Genomic DNA, 26539 nt, shown 5'->3' on the forward strand with positions numbered 1-26539 from the left:
GGCAGGTGGATCTCTGAGTTTGAGGCCAGCCTGGTCTACAGAGTGAATTCCACGACAGCCGGGAACTCAGAGAAAGCCTACCTCAAAAACAAAACAACAAACAAACAAACAATAAAAAAGTGAGGTCCCTTCTCCACATTAAGAAATTCAAGATGGTGACTGTAAACTAACCCCACGTCTGGTGCACAGGTGTGCACACCCATTTCCTTTACTCAGGGACCCCTGTGCCAGCTCACCTATCAAGCTCTCCAGGTTTGCATCCCTCTCTTCCCTTTACTCTCCTTCTGAGTTCAGGCAGGACACTGTCTTTCCTGGAACTCAACCCATACTTCCTGTTACATCCAAGTCCAAATTCACTTGGGGATGCCCCTCCATACTACTCAGGAACATACCCCTCTGACCCAGCCTGCCCAGCCCTTGGGGAGCCTTACCTCCCACCTCACTGCTTAGAATAAATAAACTGTTCTTCCTGGGAGCCCCAGAGATCCTCACCTCTTAGAACATGAGCCTCTTTTGTCTCACGAATTATATTCTTGGACTGGGAATGTAGCACTTGGTGGAGTATTAACAGGAAGCCTTGGGTTCAGTTCTCAGCACTATGTAAACCAGACGTGATGGTGACTTTTGCAACCAGCACTGAGGAGGTGGAGCCATGGAAACAGGAAGAGCAGAAGTTCAGGTCAGGGCTGGAGAGATGGCTCAGTGCTTAAAAGCATGTACTGCTCTTGCAGAGAATCCAAATTCAGTCCCCAGCACCCACGCTAGGCTACTCACAACCACCAGCAACTGCAGCTCCAAGGGCTCTGGTGCCTTCTGTCCTCCTCAGGCATCTGTACACATGTGCACAGACATGCATACACACAGACACATACATAAAAACATAAATAAAAAATAAATATTTAAGAAAGCCATCCTTAGCTACATAGAGTTGGGGTTAGCCTAAGCTATATGAGACTATGTCTCAAAAATAAGAAATATCTGTTAGACAGTGGTGGTTCATGCCTTTAATCCCAGCACTCAGCAGAGGCAGATGGATCTGTGAGTTTGAGGCCAGCCTGATCTACAGAGTGAGTTCCAGGACAGCCAAGATACACAGAGAAACCCTGTCTTGGAGGGTGCATTCTGGATTATCTTTTTTCTGTTTACAAATATATATTTTTTTTTGTGTGTGTAGGTGTTTTCTCTGCATGTATGTCTGTTCATCATGTGCATAAGTGCCTGTGGAGGCCAGAAGAGGGCATCAGAACCCTTGGGTCTGGAGTTACAAGTGGTTGTGATCCACCTTATAGATATGGGAATAGAACCTGGGTCTTCCGGAAGAGCAGCCAGGTCTCTTCTGCTGAGCCATGTCTTCAGCCCTGCATCCTCTTCATGCCCTGCCTGGCCCTGCTATCTAAAACAGCATTCACTAGTGTAGACATGTCTTCATCCTCTCCCAAGGACACTGTCTCCCTCACCTGTGAACTGCATTCGGCCCAAGGTCTGAACAGTAACTTAGTCCTAGAGCCTTGAACTTGGCACTGACTTGACCTAGAACCAGTGCCCCTGAATAGCTCAGAGTTAAAGCATTCCCCAGACCCTCACCTCAAAGCCATACACTAGTTAGTGGGGGAGTCTGGTCACCCTTGCTTCCATATTCTACCTCCCTCAGTCCTACCTCTGGGGCTGGAGCCAGAGCAGTCTGAAGGGAAATGGAGGCCACCACCCGCTTCGGCAATGCTCATAGCCCAATGCAGTCAGGCAAGCCAACAGTTAGAACAGTGTAGAGACACCTGGGAGAGGCAGACATGGGGGGCTCTGCAAAGTTTTCTCTGAGAAGCAACACCAAGTGCTGGCTACCTCTGTGTGGTACCTCGAACCAGGGGAGCCCTAGCTCCCTCTCCAGCCTAGCTCAGGGCCTGCTCAAGAGCCCCCCCCCTTTTTTTTTTTGAGACAGGGTTTCTCTGTGTAGTTTTGCGCCTTTCCTGGATCTCACTTTGTACACTGGGCTGGACTTGAACTCACAGAGATCCGCCTGGCTCTGCCTCCCGAGTGCTGGGATTAAAGGTGCGCGCCACCACGCTATCCTCCAAAAGCTCGAGAAAGTACCATGTCCTCTTCCTGTAAACTTTGGTCTGGGCCAGGGCAGACCAGAGGGCTCTCCTGAGAGCCAAGAGGTGCTGCCAGGATCACTAAAGTTGGAAGGTCCTAGAAGGCTGTTGGTTAAGTGACAAGCCCAGAAGAAGAAACACTGGGTGAACAGGAGGGATGCAAGGAATAGATCTGGAAATAGCGTGAGGTGCTCACTACATTTTCACATAGAACTGGCTGGGCCAGGGGTCCTCCAGAGGCCACAGGGACGGACTTCTCCAGTAACTGTGACAATGACTTCTACGACCAGCTGGCCCCAGAGCCACCCAGCCTGCTTGGGGACCAGGGAACTGGTTTGCCGAGCAGGGATGAACTAACAGGAGATCTGGTTCTGGGCTGCCCTCCTCCTCTACATCTGGGCCTGGCCTTGGTTTCTGGCACCACTGCCAAGTTTTGGTACCGCCCACCCACCCCCGCTGGCTCTACTGGCCAGCCCAGGTCGTAATTGCTGGGTGGGGAAGTGCACCGCGGAGTGGGTACACCAAAAGGTGGGCACGTGGGCACCTGGCCTGACTGGCTCCTGGCCCTGGTGAGGAAGTAAGGCAGACTTCAGGCCAACACCTCACCTGCTAAGGGAAGAACTGCTAGGGGCCCACTAGCCCAGAGACTTGCGTTTGCAGGGATCTAAGAAGTGGAAGCGGGTACCATGGTCTGTGGGGACTGGTTTGCCTAACCCACTTCTGCTTTCCCTAGGGTAGGGACCAGAGCAAGGTGCAGGCCTCTGTGTGTGTGTGTGTGTGTGTTACTCCCAGGGAACTATCTGGGATGCAGGATCTACCCAGTGTGCCAAGTGCAAAGGGCTGAACAATTGGGATGGAATGGAAGGGAGAGAATCAGGAAGTACTCCTGGCTTCCACCCAGGAGCTGGCTTTTAGGGCCAGGGCCCCAAACACACCCCCTTGGACACACCTACCACCCCCAAGCACATCTACACACCTGCCACTCACAGATCATAAACACAGCATCCCGAAACAGACAACTCACACCCAATCCTCCACCCTAAAAAAGGTGGGGCTCATCATTCAGGTGTCACAGCCCAGAGCTGGTCATCTAAAGCCCTGGCACCTACTTGCTGGGTCTCAGAGGCTCACAGTCATGGCCTGAGATCTAGAGTCCTGTGACAGGATTCTTGAATGGTGCCAAGGAAGGGACTGGAGGCAAAAAAAAACCTGGGTGTGTTCAGTTGAGCAGGTGGATCTCTGTGAGTTCAAAGTCAGCCCGGTCTATATATTGAGTTCCAGGACAATTAGTGCTACATATGGAGACCCTGTCTCAAAAATCAAAACAATGTGGTCTACAAAGCAAGTTCTAATACAGCCAGGACTGTTACACAGAGAAACCCTGTCTGAAAAAAAAGCCAAAACCCAAATGGCTATGTTCTCCCCTGGAGCTGGGAAGCACACTGAATTTGCCTTGTGTCTCTAAGACCACAAGGACCCAGCATAGCACTAGGCAGACAGTAAGTTTGTGTTAGCTATTCCCATGATGCATCTGTAACAAAGTGATGTCTCTCTAGAGAAGTGGTTCTCAACCCCTGAAGTCAAGACCCATTTGGGGGGTGTCAACTTTCACAGGGGTCATCTAAGACAATTAGGAAACAGGTATTTACATTACGATTTATAACAGTAGCTATGAAGTAGCAACGAAAATAATTTTCTGGTTGGGGGTCACCACAGCATGAGGAACTGCATTGAAGGACTGAAGAATTAGGAAGGTTGAGAACCACTGCTCTAGAGGAAGGGAACCCAAAGTGGAGGTGCATACGATAACCCCAGCGTTTGGGAGGCAGGGACAGGAGGATTTTGAGTTCAAGGCCAGCCTGGGTTACATTGGGAGAGCCTGTCTAAAACTAGGCAAAAGAAAGCAGGCAGGCTAAGGTGTAAGTAGCACAGGTCTGTAACTCCAACACGTGGGCAGCAGAACCCCTCAAGGTTGGCCCGGTCTACACAGAGTTCCATGTTAGTTTGGTCTACATAGCAAAACCTTGATGCAAAAAAAAAAAAGGAAACGAAAAGGCAGGTAGAGGTATCGGCTGAATCAGTCACCACTAACCCAAGGGGAGCAAAGCCCTCAGGATGCACGACACTTAGTCAGGAGAGGCTGAAGGGTTTCAGAGGACCCAGGCCAGGTACAGAATGAGGGGCTCCTTACCCTAGAGTGTTCTAGAATACAAGCCAGACCTTCTGCATAAATAAGATACCTCACAGGCCTCTAACCGCCTATGGAAAAGACCCACAGTTCCTGCACCTGCCTCTGGCCCCTGGCCCCGGAGGGAGGGGCACACCACGCTGGGGATGGCAGAGCCCACAGGAACTTTTAACGTGTCCCAGAGGAAACTGTCTTGAGCTGGCTCGAAACCCAGCAGCTGCCTGGGCACCCAGGGTCTAGACATCCCACCAGAAAACCACTTCCTGTTCTGCAAATGCCTCAGCCGACCAATCCTTCTGTGTGCCCGGTATTGTTTCTTCTCAGACACCAGAGGCTGTTGAAAGGGGTTGCAGCCCACACAGCAGCTCGGGACTGTGTGGTACAGAAGCAAGGCAGAGCCCTCCTCCGTTCCCAACACACAAGATCTGAGACTGCACGGGGCACACCCTCTGCCCACCGCCGTGACTGGGGAAAGGGGCACAATGTTCCAAGGCCTGGGACATCTGATCACCCATGATCCTCTGGACTCGGGCCAAGGACAACGGTATCAACTGGGCCTCCTTATAGAAAATGTGCTTTTATTCTGGAGGAGGCCAGTCTTCCCACCCCTGGCTCCTTCCGTGGAGGTAGACCTCATGCCAGGTCTCCAGCTACCCGCCCTCCTCGCTCCTGCCCGTCTGCATCCTGGGGCCGAGGCTTCGATGGCTCCAACCTACTTTACTGGGTCACACCCACTGAAGGGAGCAGGGCTGGGCCCTGCCTGGGTCTGTTTCTCTGCCAGCAAGGCTGTGCCATAGCTTCTGGAGCAGGCACCTTATCCAGCCCGTTGCCTGCCGGAGCCCTCCTCTGGGTGGGCCTCCCATCCCTGAACTGGCCCTCTACAGATTCTGCCGCAGACCAGTGCAAGGGAGGAGCCTGCCCTCTCATGGTGTTTTCTGACAGCGTGCCTGCTGTCAGCACACTGGGCTAGCGTCAGATTTTGGAGGACTCCAGTCGGGGACTCCAGGATGTAGGGGGCTCCCGCAGCACCCGCAGCTCCTGCTCCAGCGCCTGGTTCCGGCGGTACATGTCCATGTAGCCCCCTTGGATCTCTCGCTGGTAGCGCAGCACCCTCTCCTTCTCCTCCTGCCAAGTCTGCCGCTCCTGCTCGAAGCGCAGCGCCTGCTCCTGGCCACGAAGCCGCTCTTGCAGCAGCTCAGCCCGCAGCTGCTCGGCCCCTTCTCGGGCTTCGCTGCCTCCCGCCTCCCCCCGCAGTCCCCTGCTCTTGCAGTCATCCGTCTCACAGCTGCCTGGAGCTTCCTCCCGAGGAGGCGCCCGCTCCTGCAGGCTGCGCACCGTCTCCCGCAGCCGAGCCAGCTCAGCGTCCTGAGCCTGGGCTTGCGCCCGGCTGCCCCGAAGCTGCGTCTTCAGATTGAAGATCTCAGCCAGCTTCTGGGCCAGCTCCGCCTGGACTTCCCGAAGCTGCTGTTTCAACAGACTAATCTCCGCCGTCTTCTGGCACACCTGGGGGTGGGGTAGGGACAAAACGTGAGCAAGGGCCAAGCACAGGATGACACTGGGGCCGGCTGCAGGGTAGAGGCAACAGGGTATGGGACCAGGACAGCAGCTGATGCCTGCGATGGTGTCCTACCTCCCACCGGGCTTCCTCCTCTGCCCGATGGCGTCCTACCTCCCACCGGGCTTCCTCCTCTGCCCGAGCATTGGGGTCAGCCTCCACTTGGGGACCAGAGGTCCGAGGCTCCGGGGCCAGGCCCTGCTGAGCCCGCAGCTCCTTGCGCAGGCGCCGCTGCTCCTGTTGGGCCATAAACAGCTGCAGCTGGAGGTTGCGCTCGCTGCGTTCGGCTTTCTGGGCCACCTCGTGCAGCCGCTCCACATACAGGCGCTTCAGCTCGGACAACCACAACCGCTGGCGCTCCTCTAGCACCTAGAGAGAGGAAGAGGAACTGGTGAGCGGCGGCGGCGGCGGCGGGCACAGCCGCGCTCAGATTTCCATGCTTAGCCGGCCCCCTCATAACAATGCTCCTCTGCGCCCACAGCCTGCCACCACTAATGTCTCGTGCCCCTAGGCCGCAGGGCCCAGCGTGCTGGCCACATGTGCTTCACACCCAAAGAGGCTCTCCACCTCACACATGGTCTTCACAGAGACTGTCTCCCTCCTTCCTACACAGTTCCCGGACAGAACCAAAGTGACAGGGCATCCCTGATAGGTAGTTGAGGCTAGGAGAGCTAAGGTTAGAATTCTCTTTCTTTTCAGGGCGGAGAATCGAACTTAGGGCCTCACACATGCTAGGCAAGCACACCACCCCTGAGCTATAGCCCCGGCCTACAGGTGTCTTCTCTGTCTTCCTTTAAGACCAATGGGAGAAAGGACACCATCAGGGGTATAAGCGCCCATCTGACTGCTCTGGTCCCACCCTCCGCTGCCTCTATCATACAGCTGCCCCCCAATATCATACTGTGTTTAGGACTAGCTCATGGTTTGCCCCCACCCCGCAGCTGGGCCAGACATCAGAAATTAATCTGGCCTATATCTCAATGCCAAGGGACAAACCACTCCAGGGCAGGAACTCCCTCACCTGGGTAAAGGGGTTAGAGACATCCTGGTCACTGAGGTCCCGCTTGAGTTCCTCGCAGGTCTCAGGCAACATGGCTACCTCCTCACCAGCGGGGCAGGAGAACTCGTAGGGGGGAGGTGGCTCAGGCAGGCAGCTCAGTACAGCCAGAGGTCCAGACTCCTTGGGGCTCCTGGAAGCACGGTCCAGTGAACCCCCAAGGTGATTAATGTGGCCCAAAGAGGAGCTGAAGGGGCTGGGGCCGGTGCCTGGACTCCGGCCAAAACTACCCCCGCTGGAAGAGTCCGAAAGACTGGGCTCAGGGCCACCTTCATCTAGGCTGAGGGCGTGAAGCAACTGTGCACGGGCCTGACTGGCCCGAGGCCCAGGGCTCAGGGGTGGGTGGCAGGCCAGCGTGTGCAGACTGCCATTGCTTCGCCACAGCTTCTGGCCCTTGTGGGCTGCCAGGCTCTGCATGGACAGGAAGCCTTTCCCAGTGCCCACAGGAGGCTTGAACACCGACGGACGAATTCGGCACTGCCAGGAAAAGAACGCAGGCATGAGTCGGGTTGGCCACTTTTTTCTGCCTACCTCGAGGTTTCTGAAGGTCCTCAGGATTCCCCTCTGAGAATACAGGGTACGTGTCACAGGGAGGCGGTGGTCAAACTTCAGGCTGGCCCATATGGAGCAGACTTCTCACACCTCAGCCTGCCCTAGCCTGTCGTCGGGGCCTCCCAGCTGACCACCCAAGCATCAGGGTCTCCAAGTTGGGCCCAACCCCCCCTCCCCCCACAATAGAGGTAGGTGCACCTTGTCAAAGCGACCCCGCTCAGGCAGGGAAGTCTTGCTGAAGTCACCAGCCCGAGGATGCTCGCGGTAGTAGAGGGTGGCATAGTCCGGCTCATTCCGAGGCGCTCGCTTACTGCTCTTGCCGTCTTTCTTGGGGAGATGCAGATAGCTGAAGAGTTCACGTTGGCCCAGGCCTTTCCGGAGGAGCCCATCGGCCTGCCGGGGGCCCCGGGACCCAGCCAGTGCAGCCCGAAGTTCTTCGGGGGAAAAGTCCTGCCGTTCCAACAGGCTGCCCACGCTGCCCATGGCAATGCCAGCAGGGCCGGAGGCTGTGGCCATGAAGGTTCAACAGGGCACCGGCAGCTGACTCTGGGAATCAGAAGGCTCCGTTAGTGGCAGATGGGCACTCAGTACCCAAGTCCCCAGATGCTCTAAAACCAGACACGTGCCATCTGTTAGTCCCCAGTTTGCCCAGGCCCATCAGAGGCAGATATGCGTGAACAGGATAGGATCCACAGACCAGCAAGAGAAAGGGGCACACTGAACACTGGGTCACACTAAGTCTAAAGAAAACGGGGCTTCCACTGGGACAGCGAAAGGAACGGTTTCAGATCGGGGTCTGGTGGGCAGTGTAGAGGCAAGGCAGGCAAGGGAGACCCTCAAGCAGAACGACGGGGGCCTTCCTCCTCGAACTGGGCCAGCAAAGGGGGAGGGTGGACTCAGGCAGTCTGACCCATGTCCCTGCTTACTTCTGACAGGTTCTCCACCAAATCTGTGGCATGCAGAGCAAGCACACTGAACCAGGACTGGAGGAAGCCCCTCTTCCCTCAAAGGGTCAGAGGTCTCCCCAAGGAAACATCTGGAGTGGGTGGGGCTGGGGGGGGATGCAGTGGGAGGGATCCTAACAGGAAGGGCCCAAGGGGAGGAAGGATGGTGATACACACAGGAAGGGCCTAAGGGGCGGAACAATGGCTCCTGTTTCCGGAACAGGTGTTCAGATCTAGGCAATGATGGGAGGCAGAGGGAAGAAGCGGTCGGTGCTTTGTAATGCCACTGAGTTCTGCCGTTGGCCATCACCAGCCATGTCCCCAGGACCTTAGCCAGGCCTAACCTCTGTGAGCCTTATCTTCCCTGGGAGCAGAGAAAGTCAGTGACAGACACTGTTTATCACTTAGGGATGCTGAAAAAAAAGGTGTGAGATACTGTGACCAGGCACCTAGTCCAGGCCTGGCCTGAAGCCACGGTCAACACTGAACACCCAAGGCTAAGTTAGTCACACACTCCAACTCCACACCAAGGGACCAGGCTTATGGACTCTCTCATGTGTTCTGGGGCCCAACACTCTGGAGACTGGTACCTGTGCCACACCCATTGCCTGGCATACGGTGAGTGCAAACAACTGGCAGTGAGTGGCACCTTTTCTGCCTCCCACCCCCACACACAGCTGCTCCCAACGCCAAGCAGATGCCTGGCAGGCAGGCTGCAACTGGAAGTACCCACCACCACCCACCCAATATGCTTCCGGGACACCCACTCCCACCCCAAACAATGGTGGTTTAGGAGGCTCCATCCTCGACCATTTCCAGGCTTTGTGTTTGTGGAAGACAAAGCTCTTTCTGGTAGAGGGAGGGCAGGCCTTGTCCCTACCCCACGCTACAGCCCTCAATTGCACTCTCGGCAGAAAAAAAAAAAAAAAGCTGTGACCCTCTCCTGATTAACTGTCTTACACCACTCAAAGTGGAGTGTAAGTCTGAGCTTGGACACTCTGCCCAGTCCTGTAGGAACAGAGTCATACTCTTCCAGGGGTGTCACAAGCCACGGAAATTCAAGAGATTCAACGGTTAAATGACTAACCGGAGCTGGGACCACTATAGCAACACAGCACTTTGCAGAGACTCAAGGAGGCTATGGCTCCAGTACCCCTCTTTTTAAAGGCAAGCTCCTGGAGACGCACAGAGCTGGTCAGTATAAGGACGCATGGGATCCCAATGCCAGGGCTGCCACATGTCTAGCAGGACTCAGGATGGCACCCACAACCAAAAGAACTAGAAGGGGGTCACCTTGCCTCCGCATTCAACATTGCCTCGCCCTGACAAGCCCACCCTGTGAGACATGGCTGCATTCGAAACGTTCTGTTACCAGTCCCCAGCCTTCTCTCTCTCCCTGGGGGGGGGGGACCCTAGATGCCTGTCCCTGCATCTTGCCTTGCCTCTCTTAACCTCCATCAGGATAACTGACAGAGAGGTAACAGGAATGAAAGGGCTTTGTGAATCTGTTAAGTCCTGTGTGCCCAGGGCTTGGGGGCACTGCCAAACATGCCCACTTCACCCCAAACACATGCACCCTCACCTTCCTCTGTGCAGATACTCACTTCCAGTCTCAAGAGAAAAAAACTGACACTCTATGGCGCCCACTATGTAAACAGCTTTATACAGAACGCAGTGTCAGAGGATGGGTCCACAGAGAGACGTGTGTTCGAGGACAGGCGTATCCAGCAGCGGACAACACAGTTTGTGCAAGGTCACCCACCACCCACCCATCTCACACTGCACTGCCCGCTCCATCTGCGGGGCTGAGGCTCCAGGCCACCCAGGTCTTAGTCTGGAGACAAACCCTCCTCCTGAAAAATCCACCCTACCTCTGCCCCTCCCCCAGCACGCACATTCCTTCTTCCCGTTGCTTAGAAGCCTTGGGATTGCCTGCTCAGACCAGGGCAGCTGTGTAGGCTCTGTGGCCTGTGATTTGGTGGGGGTGGAGGAGAGGGAGCTGGCAAGTGCCTCAGAACCTCTGGGGGACCAGAGCAGAGCACAGCAGAACAGGGGTGGGGAGTGGGGGTGTGGGGGTGGTCTCCACCAAGTGTCTGGGCTGTGTTGCCTCAGTAGGGCGTCTATCTTAATGCCCGGGGCTCTGTAAGGGGCTGAATACACACCATTACCCAGCTGGCCACAGCAAAGCCCCTTCATTCTTGTCTGCCTCTGCCCCCATGTAATGCCAGAAGAGCGGAAATCCCTAAATAGAGGTACACAGTGATATATAGTGGGGGCACCCCAGCACCAGACCCTGGGTACCTCTTCAAAACACACCTGTGAATACCCTTACTTTTTGCTTCGCTAGAGGAAACAAGGAGACCAGGGGGTAAAACGACATGCGTGACCAAGGTCATGTTCAGCCGCACGGGAGGAAGTGTCCTGGCTTCAAAGACGCAGCTTTCCTTGCATTTCCTTTGAGTTGGGGCACCTCGGCCTCCGTGTGGTAGGAGCACTGTCTGTCTGCACTGCCATTAGTCCCATCAGCGTGCCCCAGGGGAGGGTCACACCACCTGCTGGGGGGGATCAGCCCTTCTGAGGGGTGTGTCTGCAGCTGCCCCAGAGGAATGAGACTGGAATGTCCCAACTCCCAAAATGGGGACAGCCTGAGAGGTGGTGGGGGTGCTGGCATACCCTGCCCCCTCGGCAGAATTATTCCGATTCGCTCAACGCACAGGGCTTTTTCAGTGTTTCTCAGCTCTTCTATTTCATAATGTCACATCCTCTCTCCACAGTAGTCGGTGGAGACAGACAGGGCAGTAAGGATCCTATCTACAGATAGGAAACTGAGGCTTAAAAGGAAGAACGACTCGTCTAAGATCCCACTCCGAGGGCCAATCTGGATCCCCCCAGTAAAGCCCTCGATACTACACCCAGCTGTCCCAGCTAGGGGTCACCTTCCACCCGCATACACTGCTGTCTGTGTAGCCTGCCCAGCCCCCATGCTTGTTTCTCTCAAGGGCATCTACGGATAGGCTGGGTGGGATGGAACTTCACCCCCTCCCAGGATCTCTCCTAGCCCGCCCTGAGGGAAGAGGGTAGGAAGAGAGAGTGGAAGTGGCGCTGGCTTAGAGACGCTAAGCTCTGGAAACTGCTAGAGGCGGTGTTGGGAGCTGGCTGGTCGCTTTCATTCACAGTCTCGCACATACACACCCACACGCAGCCAGTCGGCAGAGGAGCCCTGCTTGGGAGAGCCTGGGAGGAGGCTGATCACCAGGTCCAGGAGGGCCTCCCGCCTCTGCTCCCTCCCGAGGACAGTCATGACCAATATGCACCTCTGGGGTGGGGATGTCCCAGGCCCCCATCTGAATAGAGACAGGGGTCCCGGTCCTCACTTTTGTCAAAGGCTGAGGTCAGGACGGGAACAGAGTCCCGGACCTCGGGACATCCCCTATCCGCAGGTCCCTGGCTGAGGACCAGACAAGGTAGGGGGCTGGGGCAGGAAGGAGGATACCTTGAGGGCGAGGGCAGGTGAGCGGTGTCCCCGGGAAGGCGGCAGAGAAGACAGGTTGGCCATCCCGGTGGAACTACGCCCGGGAAGTCAGTGGAGGAAGCGAGAGATCCCAGAACTGCGGGAGGCCCCAGAGCTACCCAGGGGGGCGGGGCGGGGTGCACACATCCCGCCCGCCGTCTGCCGGGCCTGCCTGGAGCTGCTGCAGGGGGCGGAGGCCGAGGTCAGACTCCTGCGCCAAGGGCGCCAGCCCCTCCTAGCTGCGGCGCAGGGGTCTCGGGCGATGCTCCGCGGAACGCTCATGTACAGGTCAGCCTCGTGCGCGGGAGCGGAGGGCACCGGGGCTCGCACCGCATCCTGCCACCCCCCAGCCGGGGTCCGACTACGACCTCGGCGACCCGCCCTGCCCACTTACCATGCTGGCGCCGAGGATCTCAGGGCGCGCTGCAGTCCCCAGCTCGGTCTCGAACCTTTCTCCTCGCAGGCTCTTCGGGCAGGCGCGGGAGCCGGATCGGCGGGCAGAGGACGCGCTGGGCGACACTCTTCTCCTGGACCCAGAGGCGGAGGGAAAACCCGGCCTGACTCACCCGCGCGGCGCGAGCCCCAGAGCCCGGCCCGGCCCCCGGATGTGGGGGGCGGACACCGACGCCGCCCCCGAGCGACCTGAGCCCCGCCCCGGCTCGGGGGTGCAGCGGGGCGATCCCCCGGTGCCGCGCTCGCTCGCGTGCAGCCGCTCCGCAGACCCGGACCCGGCCGAGGCTCCAGAGCGCGCGCCTCCCGGCTGCTGCTCCTCCTCCTCCAGCTCCGGGCCTCGCCCGCCTCTCCCGGTTTCCTTCCAGAACCAGCTTCCAAACTGGCGCGCTGGGGTGGGGCGGTCACGTCTCTGCTCCTCGCCGCCTCTTTCCCAGGTGAGCACCCCTTTCCTCCTGTGAGGCTAAACCCAAGCAGCGCTCTGAGAGCCCAAGAGGTGTAGTCGGCGTCTCCAGTCGTTGGCAGCTGGATCGGGAGCAGGGCTTTTATTTTGGAGGGAGGTTAGTTTGCCTCCGATGCCTTCTGGGGGCGGCAGGTTCAGATGCCTTCAGGGGCCAGACCGATAATGTAAATGAGTCACATGGGCTGGGTAAGGCTGTAGCGGGACGGAAACAGAAGGCTGGACACCCAAACACGTTCAAGTTCAGGAAGTTAGAACGCCCTTTCTCCCTTAAAAAGTTAATTACGGATGGGTGAGGATGTGTGTGTGCAGACATGACTGTGGTTAAGAGCAACAGAGGATCCGGGTTTGGTTCCCAGCACCCACGTGGCGGCTCACAACCCTCTGCAACTCCATTTCCCTGGGATCCAATGCCCCCGCCCTGGCCTCTGGGGGCATTGCACTCACGCGGTGCACATTTACTCACGCAGGCACACACATACACTTGTGTGTGCACTTCCACTTCGAGACAGGGTTTCTCTGTGTAGCCCTGGCTGTCCAGAAACTCTCTCTGTAGACCAGGCTGGCCTCTAACTCAGAGATCCACTTGCCTCTGCCGCCCGAGTGCTGGGATTAAAGGCACACGCCACCGCCTGGCCTCCTTTCATTTTTAAGATTTAGGGGAAAAAAAGTAAGTTAAACACGGATTTTAGGATATTACCTAGCACTTCCATTCCTGGGTGTATGGCCAAAGAAACTGAAATCAGGTATGTCAACAGGTACTTGTACTCAGAGATTCATAATACTGTGCATAGTAGTCAAAAGAAGGAAACAGATCAAACTCTCCATGGATAAGGGATAGTGTGGTCCACCCATACAGAGGAATATTACTTACCACAGAAAAGGGATAAGTGCCATCCTGTGCTACAACTCAGATAAACCTCTAAAAAGCCATGCTAAATCAAAGAACTCACTCACAAAAGGCCACGTGTGGAGTGACTTCACACATGTGAATTAGGTAAACCCTTATGGACAGCCTGTAGATTTGTGCTTCGAGGAAGGAGAAGTGAGGGTGATTCCTTACTAGTTGTGGGGTTTCATCTTGGTGTCAGGCAGGGGTTGCAGCACTTTCTGCCATTCTTTTTAAAATGTCTCAGGGGGCTGGGTGTGGCTCAATGGTAGAGCACTCAGAGTGCACCTGCAGCCCTGGGTTCAATTCCCAGTACCCCAAATTCAAATGGTAATGTATCATGCAAAACTTACTTCATTTAAACAACAAAACAAGCCAGATGGTGGTGGCACACTTGTTGTTGTTTTGTTATTGTTTTGTTTTTTGTTTTTTTGAGACAGGGTTTCTCTGTGTAGCTTTGGAGCCTGTCCTGGAACTCACTCTGTAGACCAAGCTGGCCTCAAACTCACAGAGATCCATCTGCCTCTGCCTCCCAAGTGCTGGGATTAAAGACTTGCGTCACCGCCACCCCAGCTAAAGAACATTCTTGAGGAGAGAAGAGGTCCAGCTAAACTCTGAATCTTTTTTGTTTGAGAAAGGGTCTCCTGTAGGGCAGGCTGCCCTTGAACTCATTTTGTAGCAGAGGATGGATTTGAACTCCTGATCCTCAGTTTTCCACGTTATAAATACTGGGATTGTATGTGCCCTAGCTCTGTAAATACTTACTAATTGTTATTGTTGTTGTGTGATGTGTATGCATTTGCATGTAGGGGGAGGTCAGAGGACAGACAACCTTGTGAAGTCAGCGTCTCTCTCTCTCCCTTTACATTAGTTCTGGGGATTGAACTCAGGTTCTCTTCTTGTACAGCAAGGGCTTTGCCCCTGGAGTCCCCTCTCCTGCCCTACCTGTAAGTGTTGAGGGTGACTCGGGTTCAGTGGGACCCGAGCCCCCCTCTCCCCCTTCCTGGGTCCCTTTCTCCTTTACAAATGCAGTAACTTATCCACGGTCCTCTGGTTTCTTCCCGCCCTCCCGTTGTTCTTCCCCTTGCAGTGGAGAGGGATGGTGGTTGTGGCTCAGGCATCCCAGGAGGAAGGACTGGATCATAGACCCCTCCTCTCTGGAGCCCAGAGATGTCAAGAATGAACACAGGAGAGAGGGTGGAGGCTCCTGGTTGAACAGAACACTCTTAGAGCTGGCCTCGGGTGAGGATCGTGGCTGGGCTGTGGAGCTGAGGGGCTAGAGAAGAGGCAGAGGACAGCCTGAAGAGATGTGTCCTTTGGGGAAGCAAGGGAAGGTCAGGGGCAGGCTGCTTGTCTCCACCTTCTGCACCGGCTAGAGACTCCAGACTGCTGAGACCACGCTCCCGCCTCTGGAGAGCTGGCCTGACGGACACTGCCTAGCTTTGAGCCCTTGCGTGTTGTTACCCTGGTAACCTTGATGGGGAACGGCAAGGCAGACGGGACCAGTTGACCCTGGAGGGAAGTAGGCTCAGTCCTAAGCCAGTACCTCCTCTTCCCCTAGGACCCTGACCCCGTCCTCTGTGTGTTTGCAAGGCTAAGGCCTAGGACATGTCATTGAACTCTTGGATGTCCTCGGCTCAGCCCTCTCTGATGGAACACTTGGGGTACAGAGCGGGGGACATGATCTGCCTCCCCCAAAGTACACCTCAGTGCTGGAGGGCCCCAAAGGGTCTGCCTTTCTGAGGCCTTAGAGAGAAGGTGGGCTGGACAGAGGTGGGGGGGGATCAGAGGCCTCTTTCCTCTTACCCCAATTTTGCCTCACATCGAAAGAGACTAGACTCGCGTAAGGAGTTGGCCCCGGGGAGGGGGTGTACCCACTGAACTCTGTCCGCCTCTTGGGTTCATCATGTAGACACATATACATGAGTCCTCACATTTGACAGACCTATGGATTTGGCATGCAAGCCACGCTGTTCAAATGCCAAGGAGTGAGCACTCTGGGCACCAGGCCAGGGCCGAAATGAAACCAAATTTCCCTGGGTGTACCTATTTCCTGGATTCGCTAGCCTTGGACAACTTAACTTCCTTCAGCTATCTGCTGCCTGCAAGTCCCCAAGTCTGTAGGGTCCTGGGGCTACCCAGGGGGAGTGGGAGTTCACCCCGTCTCCAGCCGCCACCCCTGGCCCTGTCACCTTTCCTCTCCACGGTTGCGACAGCCCTCCTGGGCACCTCTTCACTCTGCCCCAGAGGGACCTTCTAGCCCACACATTTGTCTCCAGTTCTCCGCAGCAAGAGGTAGACTCAGCCTCAGGATCGGTCCTGCCACTCCTTCGGGCTGAGACCCTAGCCTTGCTGCCATCACCATGTCCTGGGACCCCCCTCATTCTCCTCCGCTGTAACTGGCTGGTTTGGGGGTCACGCACTATCTTCAAGGTCTCTCTGCTCACCCTCCACAAATAATTAATCACACCGCCTCCTCTCTCGGCCTTTTCCTTTTCCCAGTTGCCCTTTTGCCGAGTGCCAGCATCTCTGGGTCATGTGACCTGTCTTGTCACTCCCAGAAAAATAGCAAGCCCTGAGCATATAGGGACTGGTGCCCAGTCCAGAGTCCCCCGAGGTCTTGAAGGGGCTTGGGAACGCCATCCCGACATATTACAGTGACTGTGAGGGCTTCTTTGAACTGAGGCCCTGGGAACAGCAAGAGGGGAGCCTCCTGACTCGGGGACCACGCTGGACAGCCCTGTTTCTAGTTTCTGACACGGGGTCTTGTTATCTAGCCCAGGCTGACCTGGAACTCACAACCCTGCCTCTGTCGTGCTGCGAGTACAGCTGTGAGCCTCCATGTCCGGCTTCTGTATCTAACAAGACAACCTCGATTCACCACGAAGCTCCTCTATTCAGCTTCCTAAATTTGTCCACACCATCCTTCCATCCCAGGAGCCGAGAGCTGGTATTCTTTTCTGTAGCACCAACTGTTTGTAAGGATTTACAGTTTTTCTCCTTTTGTTTGTCTGTCTGTTTGTTTGTTTGAGGCAGGGTCTCTCTACATAGCCTTGGCTGCCCTAGAACTCACTATATAGAATAGACTGACCTCGAACTCACAGAGATGCACCTGCCTCTGTCTCCCAAGTGCTGGGATTACATGCACCACCACACCTGGCAGTTTTTCTTTTTCAAGGCAGTTTTTTTTTTTTTTCAAGGGGAGGTCTCATGCACCCCAGGCTGGACTTAAACATACTTTGTGGCCAGAAGACCTCAAACTCAAGGGATCCACCCACCTCTGCCTCTCAAGTGCTGGGGATTGAACCCAGGGCCTTGTACACACTAGGCAAGCACTCTTCTGAGCTACACCTCCAGTTTCTCCTTTAAAAACATTTATTTATGTGTATGTATGTGTGCCTGATTGTATTTGCCTCACGTACCCAAGCAGGCCAGAAGAGGACGATGGGTTCCCCAGGAGCTAGAATTAGAGGCAGTTTTACACTGCCTGGTATGGGCGCTAGGAGTCAACTCGGGTCCTCTAACTCAGGAGGGGCTTAATCGCTCCAGCCCCGGTCTTCCTCCTCTTAATCTGTCTAATGACAGTTTAATTGGTGGACCGACCAAGAACTTAGGAGGGCAGAGAGAAGCCATCTGTTCTCACTGCAGTCTCCTCCGGCAGACACCATCTGCCCCCCCCCCCCCCAAGGAGCTTCATGGCTCTTCTAACCAGGAAGAGAATGAAGAAAGGTGGGTCTTGCCCTGGACCCTGGTTTTGGAACTGCCTGGTGATCTTTCAGAGTCCTGGATTCTTGGCTTTGTAAAACAGGACAAATCACTAGATGAAGTTCACTCAGGTGCACGAGCTGGTGCGATATACGGGGACTTGACAGCCCTGCGGCCCCCACCCTCCACTCCTCACCCTCCCTCCCCTTCTCCCCTGTCCCCTTGGAGCTGAGCCAGCTGCAGCCCGACAGAGAAGCTTGGGGCTGTGTTGGTGGCCACTAAGGACCTCACCCCGTGTAAAGGGCAGGCCCACGGATGCCAAGTGGACTTGGAGGACTCTGCCCTCCCTAAGCCGCCAGAGCTGGAAGGAGCCCTTGCTTGGCTCCTCTTCTGCACTCCGTCCTCCCTCGGTGACCCGGTGACCTGGGCATCCCCCAGCAGGCTGTGGGTGGAAGCTGAGACCTGCCGGGACTTGCTCAGGTGCCTGCCCTAGGGCAGGCAGCTCAGACCTACAGGAGCCAGCCAGGATGAGACCCGCCCCCGGAAGTCCAGGCCGCCCAGCTGGCCCGCTCCTGGGCCACAGGGAGACCTGGACCAGCCAGTCCAGGAGGAGCTGCCGGGCTAAGTGGTCACAGCACTTTTTTCCAGTGTTGTGTGGAGGCCTGGACTCCAGGCCTCTCCAGGTTTGGGACCTGGGCTGGGGGTCTGGCCTGTAAGGCGGCGTCAGCACACTCTCCCGTACCACCTGAGGCTGAGGTGGTACTTTGTATATGAGGTTTATTTTCCCACGATGTTTTAAAAGGAAAGGGAAAAAATCAGCTCAAGAAAGCGAGCTTGGATGCTTAGGTATTGTTCCTGACTACTAGTGAGTTTCAGGCCAGCCTGGACTATGTGATACCCTGTCTCAAAAAACAAAAACAAAACATAAAGTTATGTTCTAAGTTGATGATGACCTTCAGTTAGTACTTGTAGGTCCAAACCCTCCTACCTCAGTACCCCGAGGAGCTGGGAGTATAGGCGGGTGCTCCTGGTTCTTTAACCTTTTTTCCTAAGAACGGAGGCCAGAGCCTCACGTCTTCTAAACCCCTGGAACAAGCTGTACCCCTGGTACACCCTCAGCCCTCCTGGGTTATTTCAGAACAAATTCCAGGTAATAAATAGCATTTCATCTATAAACACCTTTTTGTTTGTTTGTTTGTTTGTTTGTTGTTACTGTTTTGAGACAGGCTTTCTCTGTGTAGAGCTGCCTGTCCTGGAGCTCACTTGGTAGCCCAGGTTGACCTCAAGATCACAGAGATCCGCCTGCCTCTGCCTCCTGAGGGCCGGGATTAAAGATGTGCGCCACCAACCACCAAGCTTCATCTGTACACATCTTAGGGAAGACATTTTAGGTTGTACTAATTATACTTTTATTTGGGAGCTTGCTGGATATTGGGCTCAGGGCTTTACATATACAGAATATGCTTGCTTGGTCTTTTTTGTTTTGTTTTTTTTTTTTTGAGGCAAGATCTCACTGTAGCCCTGGCTGGCCTGGAACTTGTTATGTAGACCTGACTGGCCGTAAATTCACAGATCGCCTGCCTGTGTCTTCTGAGTGCTGGGGTTAAAGGCGAGCACCACCACGCCTGGCAAAAGCGAGCTTTCCACTACCAAGCTACACTGCAGCCCTGCGTTTGTCTGTCCGTGTGACTTCACAGGCGTGAAAAAGAAAAAGTGAGCAGCGTCTGCAGGCGGAACCTCTGCAGTCAGGCATTCGCTCTGCTTTGCCCTGCCCACCTCTGACCATTGGTGACAGAAACAGGAAGATCTCCCCTGTAAATTCCCTCAGAGGAAAACTGGGAGGGGGGGATGATGGCCTTTCAGGATGTATGGGGAAGATGGCTAAGATGTGGCTCAGCCCCCAAAGACATATTACCCCTGGGGGCCGGGCGGTGGTGACGCACACCTTTAATCCCAGCACTCAGGAGGCAGAGCCAGGTGGATCTCTGTGAGTTCGAGGCCAGCCTGGTCTGCAGAGTGAGTTCCAGGACAGGCTCCGAAGCTGCACAGAGAAACCCTGTCTTGGGGGGGAAAAAAAAGACATACCCCTGTGGGGATGGGGGGTAGGGGAACATCAAGCTTGACCTGTAGAGTTGAGGGTGTCAGGGGTCTCAGTCATGGAGCCCATACACCTCTCTCTCCCTTCACACATCACGGGCAGTCTGACAGCCCAGCCCTCCATGCTCCTGGGCTCCTTTCTCCGCCGAGTACCACAGTCCTTAAAAGTCTTCCAAGCACTACTTTTCTCCCGTACATCTGGTACCGAGGCAGAAGTTTGTCAAGAGCCCAGTTCTGTTCTGCTTCCCTAACCCAGTGTCTGGCACATGGCCCAGCTCCTGGCTTCCTTCCCAAACCTGCAGCCAGACCATGTGACAGCCACTGCCTATCCCCAAACATTCACAAGACCCCACCCAAGAGAGCCAGACAGCTGCACACACCCTCTCCTGCCCCGCACTGCCGTACGCTTGCCCGGCACTGCTGTACTCCTGTCCTACACGGCCATACGCCTGCCCGGCCCTCTCTCCAAACGCACCAGGACAGCAGCTTTCCCCACGCTGCCTCTGCCCAGAGCCCACCACACAGCTCCTTAGGAAGTTCTCAAGGCATGGCTTTTGTGATGATGCCCTTGGCAGGACTGATGGACCCAGGACTGTGGTCCAGGGAGGCTAGGGAAGGCAGGCCTGAGAGCTGCTGCTTACCTGTGCCCAGCCCACTTGCAAGGCAGAGCCTTCACACAAATGTGTTGAAGGTTGCAGACTTGACTACTGCCTAATACAAGACCCCAGAGCTCAGTCAGTAGAGCATGAGACTCAATCTCAGGGTCGTGGGTCAGCTGCCAGAGGGGCTCCATTGAGAGGGGAAAACCCTATACCGTCCCCTCGTTCAGCCCCTAGCTACTGGAAAGTGCTGAAAGCCAAGGTGGGACCCTGCAGGTGCCAACACTGGACAGTCGGCTGCCTCTGCAGCAGGCAGCAGGTCCTGTCTTGAAGGAGTATATCACTTTGTCCCGTCAAGTTACACCAGTTACTGTGTGCCTGGCAGACATAAGACTTCTAGAATGGAAGCTGCTTGGTGGTGGGGCCGTGGCCTTCCAGACCACAGCTTTTCTGTGCATGTGAGTGTGTATATGGTGCTTGTGTGTGTGGCCTTTGTGCACATATGTAGGGCCAGTGGACATCAGGCGTTCTGCTCTGTTACATTCCGCCTTATTCCTTTAGACACAAACCATCCTTGCAGAGGACCCAAGTTCAGTTCCTAGCCCGTGCATCAAGTGGTTCACAACCACTCATAACTCCAGTTCCAAGGCCTCCAGGAACACCTGAACTCACATGTGTATAGCCCCCCACACAGACACATGCACGTACTTTTAAAATAATAAGGGCTGGAGAGATGGTATTGAAGGCTAGGCTCACAACCAAAATAAAATAATAAAAATTATCTTTTTAATTTTTGGTTCTTTTTGTTTTGTTTTTCAAGATAGGGTTTCTCTGTGTAGCCCTGGTTGTCCTAGAACTCCCTCTGTAGACCAGGCTAGCCTCAAAGTTCTGCCTGCCTCTCCCTCCCGAGTGCTGGAACTAAAGGCATGCGCCGCCGCCACCACCACCACCCGGCTGTTATGACCATTTCTTTCTTTCTTTCTTTTTTTTTTTTTAAGCCAAATGATAGCTGAATTATACATATAAATATTGATTAGATTCTGGGATACAGAAGAAACCTATCTTCATCTGTTCAGAGGGCTATGTTTTACTTAAGTTGTGTAAGTGAGATTCCTATTCATCTTCCCCTTCACTGTTTGATTTACGGCAGACATTTTTCTATAGGCTAATCCATAATCTTAAAAAGATTTTAGCCTCCCCTCCTGAAAGTACGGCCAGTATTTTCTTTCATCAGCTTGATACAGTACAAATTCTTATCCTAATAGTGAAATGTTTCATTGAGGCTTTCTCAGTGACTGAGTAAAACCAAAACTGATTATAAGCCACAGTCATCCTAGGGTCCCCCCTGCTAGGTAGCCTCCCTGGATCTGTGGGTTGCAGTCTGATTGTCCTTTCCTTTATATCTAGTATCCATTTATGAGTGAGTATATACCATGTTTGTCTTTCTGAGTCTGGGTTACCTCACTCAGGATATTTTCTAGTTCCATCCATTTACCTGCAAATTTCATGCTGTCATTGTTTTTCTCTGCAGAGTAGTGTATATGTACCACATTTCTTAATCCATTCTTCAGTTGTCGGGTATCCAGGTTCTGGCTATTACAAAATAATGCTGCTATGAACATAGTTGAACATGTATCTTTGTGGTATGATTGAGCATTCCTGGGGTATATGCCCAAGAGTGGTATGGCTGGGTCTTGAGGTAGATCGATTCCCAATTTTCTAAGAAACCACCATACTGATTTCCATAGTGGTTGTATAAGTTTGCACTGCCACCAACAGTGGAGGAGTGTTCCCTTTGCTCCGCATCCTCTCCAACATAGACTGTCATTAGTGTTTTTGATTACAGCCATTCTGACAGGTGTAAGGTGTCATGGCCGGCTATTATGACCATTTCTAATAGTCATTTTGGTTCCACTTCGTTCCTAGCAAATGTATTCTCTTAGTCTTATCGGGTCTCTGTGAGTCCCAAGACAGTCTGGGTTATACTAAGAAACTCTGTCTCAAAAAAAAAACAAACAAACAAAACTAAAAAAATGGTCACATGTATTCGTGTGTGTGTGTGTGTGTGTGTGTGTGTGTGTGTGTGTGTGTGTGTGTGACATGCATATGGAGATCAAAGGACATTTGTGGGAGTGGCCCTCTCCTGACATGTAGGTCCTGAGAATCACTGGCCTTTACCTTGGGCCATCTTACTGGCCTTGAATTTTTTTAAAACTTAGTTTAAATATTAAAGCCCACAGGCCTGGATGTGGCACCACATGGGGTGATACAAGCATGAGGGAAGCAGGATCACTCAGAAGTTCAGAGACAAGCTGCCAGACACTGTTGGTGTTGGCACACCCTGTCTGTTCTTACTGGGAGCAGACTCACGTCTTATTTCAAGTCTCTTCCGGAGCTCCCTGTTCTAGGTACAGTCTGGCCCCTTTACCCTGTAACAGGGTGAAAGAAAATTAATGAACAACTACTTGTATTTAAAAAAAAAAAAAATGGTAATGGCCGGGCGGTGGTGGCACACACCTTTAACCCCAGCACTTGGGAGGCAGAGGCAGGAAGATCTCTGTGAGTTCAAGTGAGTTCATGTCCAGCCTGGTCTACAGAGCGAGATCCAGGACAGGCACCAAAACCACACACAAAACCAAAACAAACAAACAAAAAACATGGCGTGTGTGTGTGTGTGTGTGTGTGTGTGTGTGTGTGTGTGTGTGTGTGTAAATTTCAAATAAACCAACATGGTGACTTGGGGCTGAGGCTCAGCATTAACACAGGCTGCTGTTACAGAGCCAAGTTCCAATTGCCAGCACCATGGCAGCTTACAACCCTGTGTAACTCCAGTTCTAGGAAATCTGACGCCCCTTCCTGGCCTCCTTGGGCACAGGCACACAAACAAACCATCCATACACACAAAAAAATAAAATCAAAACTTGAAACAGTGTGGCCATAAGAAGAGCTGGAGAGAAAAGCCATTTCCAACAGAGGTTATTGTTTATCTCGGGTATAAAAATAGCTGAAGGAGGAATGAGAAGCCAGACACCAATCCATGGAGAAAACGCTCTGTCTCTCCATCAGGAAATCCGAGCAAAATCATGTTGTCCCGGCTTCCCTAGTCACTTCCGCTGGGTGTCTTCAGTCCTGATTTGGTGCCGTCTCGTCCGCTTGCTTGCTGAGTCTGTCACATGGACCCTGACTTGGTGCTGTCTGCTCTCTCTCTTCTGCTTCTGCCTGCTGCTTGCTTTTGCTCTTCTAACTTTATTGGCTACGAGCTTAACAAACTCGTTCAAATCCAACCGCATAGAATGGCGGACCACTTTCTGTATGGGATGCGCATGCTCCACATAGCAAGTTTCAGACTAGCTGGTGCTGGAAGTGAGACCCTGTCTCCAAGAAAGGGAGGGAGGAGAGAGAGGAAAGGGGACTTGAAGGGACTCCAGCAGGCCGGAGCATGGCAAACACGGCTCTGGCAGGCCTTGCCCTCACCCAATTCCCTCTGTCTTGCTAAAAACTGTTAGGTGACATTCCTGAAGCTAGCTTCCAAGGTCTAGTCCCTTATTTGGCCACTTCCTCCTCCTGAGGCTGACTACCAAGGTCCAGCTATCAAAGCATTGAAGTCCAGCCATCAGAAGCCCCCTTTGGCTCACCTAATTAACATGTCCGACCAAAACAAACCAACTCATCCAAACACGGGTTTCCACTTTACTTTATAAACTGACCTTTGCCTATTGGCCACATCTGTGTCCTCTCTGTCCAGAGGCGGTCCTTTGTCCCTCTGGGACACATACCCCTTCCCTCTCTCTTGTCCCCTTCTCCCTCATTCTCTATCTCCCATCTTTGTCTCCTATTCCCAGCCCTCTGTCCCTCTGGGACAAATAAATTTGTTTTGTGCCAAGAACTTGGTCTCGGAGTGTCTTGTGCTGACTTCAAGGTCCCTTTCAGGACTGAGACAGGAGAATGGCGATTTTAAGGCCAGTCTGGGCTACATACTGAGCCTTTATCTCAGAAGCAAACAGGGCTGAAGAGACGGCTCGGCAGCTAATAGCATGTACTTCTCCTCCAGAGCACCAAGTCCAGTTCCTAGGGTTCCTTGAACACACCTCAGGCTAAACCACCTGTAACTCCAGCTCCAGGGGGATCAGATGCCTCGGACCCTCTCAGGTGCCTGTGCTTACATTCTGTAGACCAGGCTGGCCTCGAACTCATGAAGGCCAGCCTGCTCTACAGAGCAAGTTCCAGGACAGCCAGTGCTATGCAGAGAAACCTTGTCTTGAAAAACCAAAATTATTAATAATAATGATAATAGGCCAGGCCGGTGGTGTATAACTTCAACACCAGTACTTGAGAGGCAGAGGCAGGGGGAATCTCTATGAGTTTAAGGCCATTCTGGCCTGTGAGTTCTAGGCCATGCAGGGCTACATAGAAAGAGCCTGTCTCAAAAAAAATTTTCAATGAATAAAAAATAATAGGATATAAAGGGATGGAGAGATGGCTCAGTAGTTAAGATCACATACTGTTCTGCCAGAGGACTTGAGTTCAATTCCCAGCACCTCCATGAGCTTCACAACCACCAGTAACTCCAGTTCCGAGGGCATCAGACACCTCTGGCCACTGTGGGCATTTGTGGGGATGTAATCCACGCCCCCCCCCCCACATAATTAAAAGTAACAAAATAAACAAATAAAACTTGAACCTAGTTAAGCTTTCTTCTCTGCTTAGGGCTTTCGGTTGGTTTCTATGGTTTCCCTCTTATCAGCCAAGGGTGGACTCCAGCAGGAACTGATCTCATTACTTACCACAACCCACCCCAGGGCCTTTGCACCTGCTGTCTTCATGGGTCATTAACTTGGGTCTATTTTTCCAGAGGACATTTAGCATCATGAAGCTTATTGGGAAGCAGTGCTTCCAACCATTTTAGCTTTAAAGCTGACAGAAAATGTCTCTCATTTGATATTTTGAGGCCACATTAAAAACTATTTAGAAATGCCATGCCAGGGAATTGAACGCCTGGGATTATTTGTGTGTGTGTGTGTGTGTGTGTGTGTGTGTGTGTGTGTGTGTGTGTGTGTGTATGTGTGTGTGTGTGTGTGTGTGTGTGTGTGTGTGTGTTATATTTATGAGACAGAGTCTTGTATAGCCCAAGCTGACCTTGAACTCGCAGACTGACCTTGAATTTCTAGTCCTCCTGCCTCCATCTCTTTGTCTTTGTTTCTCTGTGTAGTCCTGGCTGTCCTGGAACTCACTCTGTAGACCAGGCTGGCCTTGATCTCAGAGATCCACCTGCCTCTGTCTCCTGAGTGCTGGGACTAAAGGTGTGTGCACTACCATGTTATCTTTGACAGTCTCACTCAATATCTGAAGTTAATCAGTGCCTTTATCCCTTAGCAGAACTGTAGAGGCGTCTTATCCACCCTCTCTTCTGGTTTCCATGCTAATGTTTTGTTGGCTTGTTTTTGAGGTATTTTAAGTTCCTGAGGCTGGTCTAGAACTCTAGACCCTTGCTGCAGCCTGGGGCATTTGGGATTACGATAGGTGTGGAACATCCATCCTCCACTCTCTACTCCACAAATACAGTTTTTCTTTTGGAAGTCCATCTTCAGCCAAGCTGACTCACACACCTATTGCTGTTCTTCATTCCCTCCCACATCCATGATTCACCTTAGTGTTTTCCTTTTCTCCCTCTTTAGAATTTTCTTGAACATATGAGGATCTCCTACGTGGCATCTTCTTGTCATTTTGGGTGTCTGGGTTTTAGCATCTAGATGCAGATTTTCTGAGTGCACAATTCCAGACTGATAGTAATCATCTCAGCACACTGAAGCTGTGAGGCGTTAGACACGGTGCAATTCTATGAATCAGTTGTGTGTGTGTGTGTGTGTGTGTGTGTGTGTGTGTGTGTGTGTGTGTGTGTATTCAGGTGTCGATGGAGGCCAGAAGAGGGCACTCCCTGGATTCCCTGGTGCTGGAGTTGCAGGCAGCTGTGAGCTACCCAGTTTGGGTGCTGGGATCCCAACCTTGGTCCTCTGCAGAAATGACAAGCCCGCTTAACCACTGAGCCATCTCTTTCAGAGCCAGGGAGGTTTTATGTGGCTCATTAAGCATCTCCACAATCTCCTTGGCTTGAACAACAAAGGTTGGTGTCTTCCTTTGTGGGGCAGCTGGTGACACACCAGGCTCCTGGTGGAGAGAGAGAACAGTGGCAAAATCCGTTGACAGTTCTGGAAGCTTCTGGCGGCAGACATCACTTAGCCTCACATATCATTATCCTAAGCCTGGTTGGAACAGGGTGGGGTCAGGTTTTGCAGATCTAAGCTGTGTGCGTGGTCATTGCCAACCAGGAGCTGGCAGCAGTCAGCAGTCATTCAGTCCGTGACACCGTGTCTCCTCTGAAGATCCCTGCATCGTCTTCAGTGTCCACAGGAAAATTCTAACCACACTAGTTTTTCTCAGGCCA

At 53.4% G+C, this 26539-nt stretch overlaps 2 protein-coding genes across 3 annotated transcripts; one reads left to right on the forward strand and one right to left on the reverse strand.

Annotated features, from left to right (window-relative positions):
- Positions 1–4835: 4835 nt before the first annotated feature.
- Positions 4836–12431, reverse strand: N4bp3 (NEDD4 binding protein 3). Of its 2 annotated transcripts, none has more exons than XM_006991342.4 (5): positions 12292–12431; positions 7641–7988; positions 6855–7367; positions 5948–6202; positions 4836–5781 (listed from the first exon to the last, which is right to left on the reverse strand). In XM_006991342.4, exons 2-5 carry the CDS (start codon positions 7956–7958, stop codon positions 5251–5253), a joined length of 1617 nt encoding a protein of 538 aa, XP_006991404.1. In that variant the 5' UTR covers positions 7959–7988; positions 12292–12431; the 3' UTR covers positions 4836–5250. The 2 variants fall into 2 exon arrangements, with proteins under 2 accessions (XP_006991404.1, XP_076434424.1); XM_076578309.1 differs by having other exon boundaries at positions 11880–12303.
- Positions 10765–18577, forward strand: LOC121831580 (uncharacterized). The gene is made up of 4 exons (XM_076543982.1): positions 10765–10871; positions 11868–12099; positions 12248–12784; positions 14787–18577. The coding sequence occupies exons 1-4, from the start codon at positions 10765–10767 to the stop codon at positions 14877–14879; spliced, it is 969 nt and encodes a 322-aa protein (XP_076400097.1). The 3' UTR covers positions 14880–18577.
- Positions 18578–26539: the final 7962 nt, after the last annotated feature.

This window comes from Peromyscus maniculatus, chromosome 8 (genome assembly GCF_049852395.1).
Source record: "Peromyscus maniculatus bairdii isolate BWxNUB_F1_BW_parent chromosome 8, HU_Pman_BW_mat_3.1, whole genome shotgun sequence".
NCBI classification, from domain to species: Eukaryota; Metazoa; Chordata; class Mammalia; order Rodentia; family Cricetidae; genus Peromyscus; species Peromyscus maniculatus.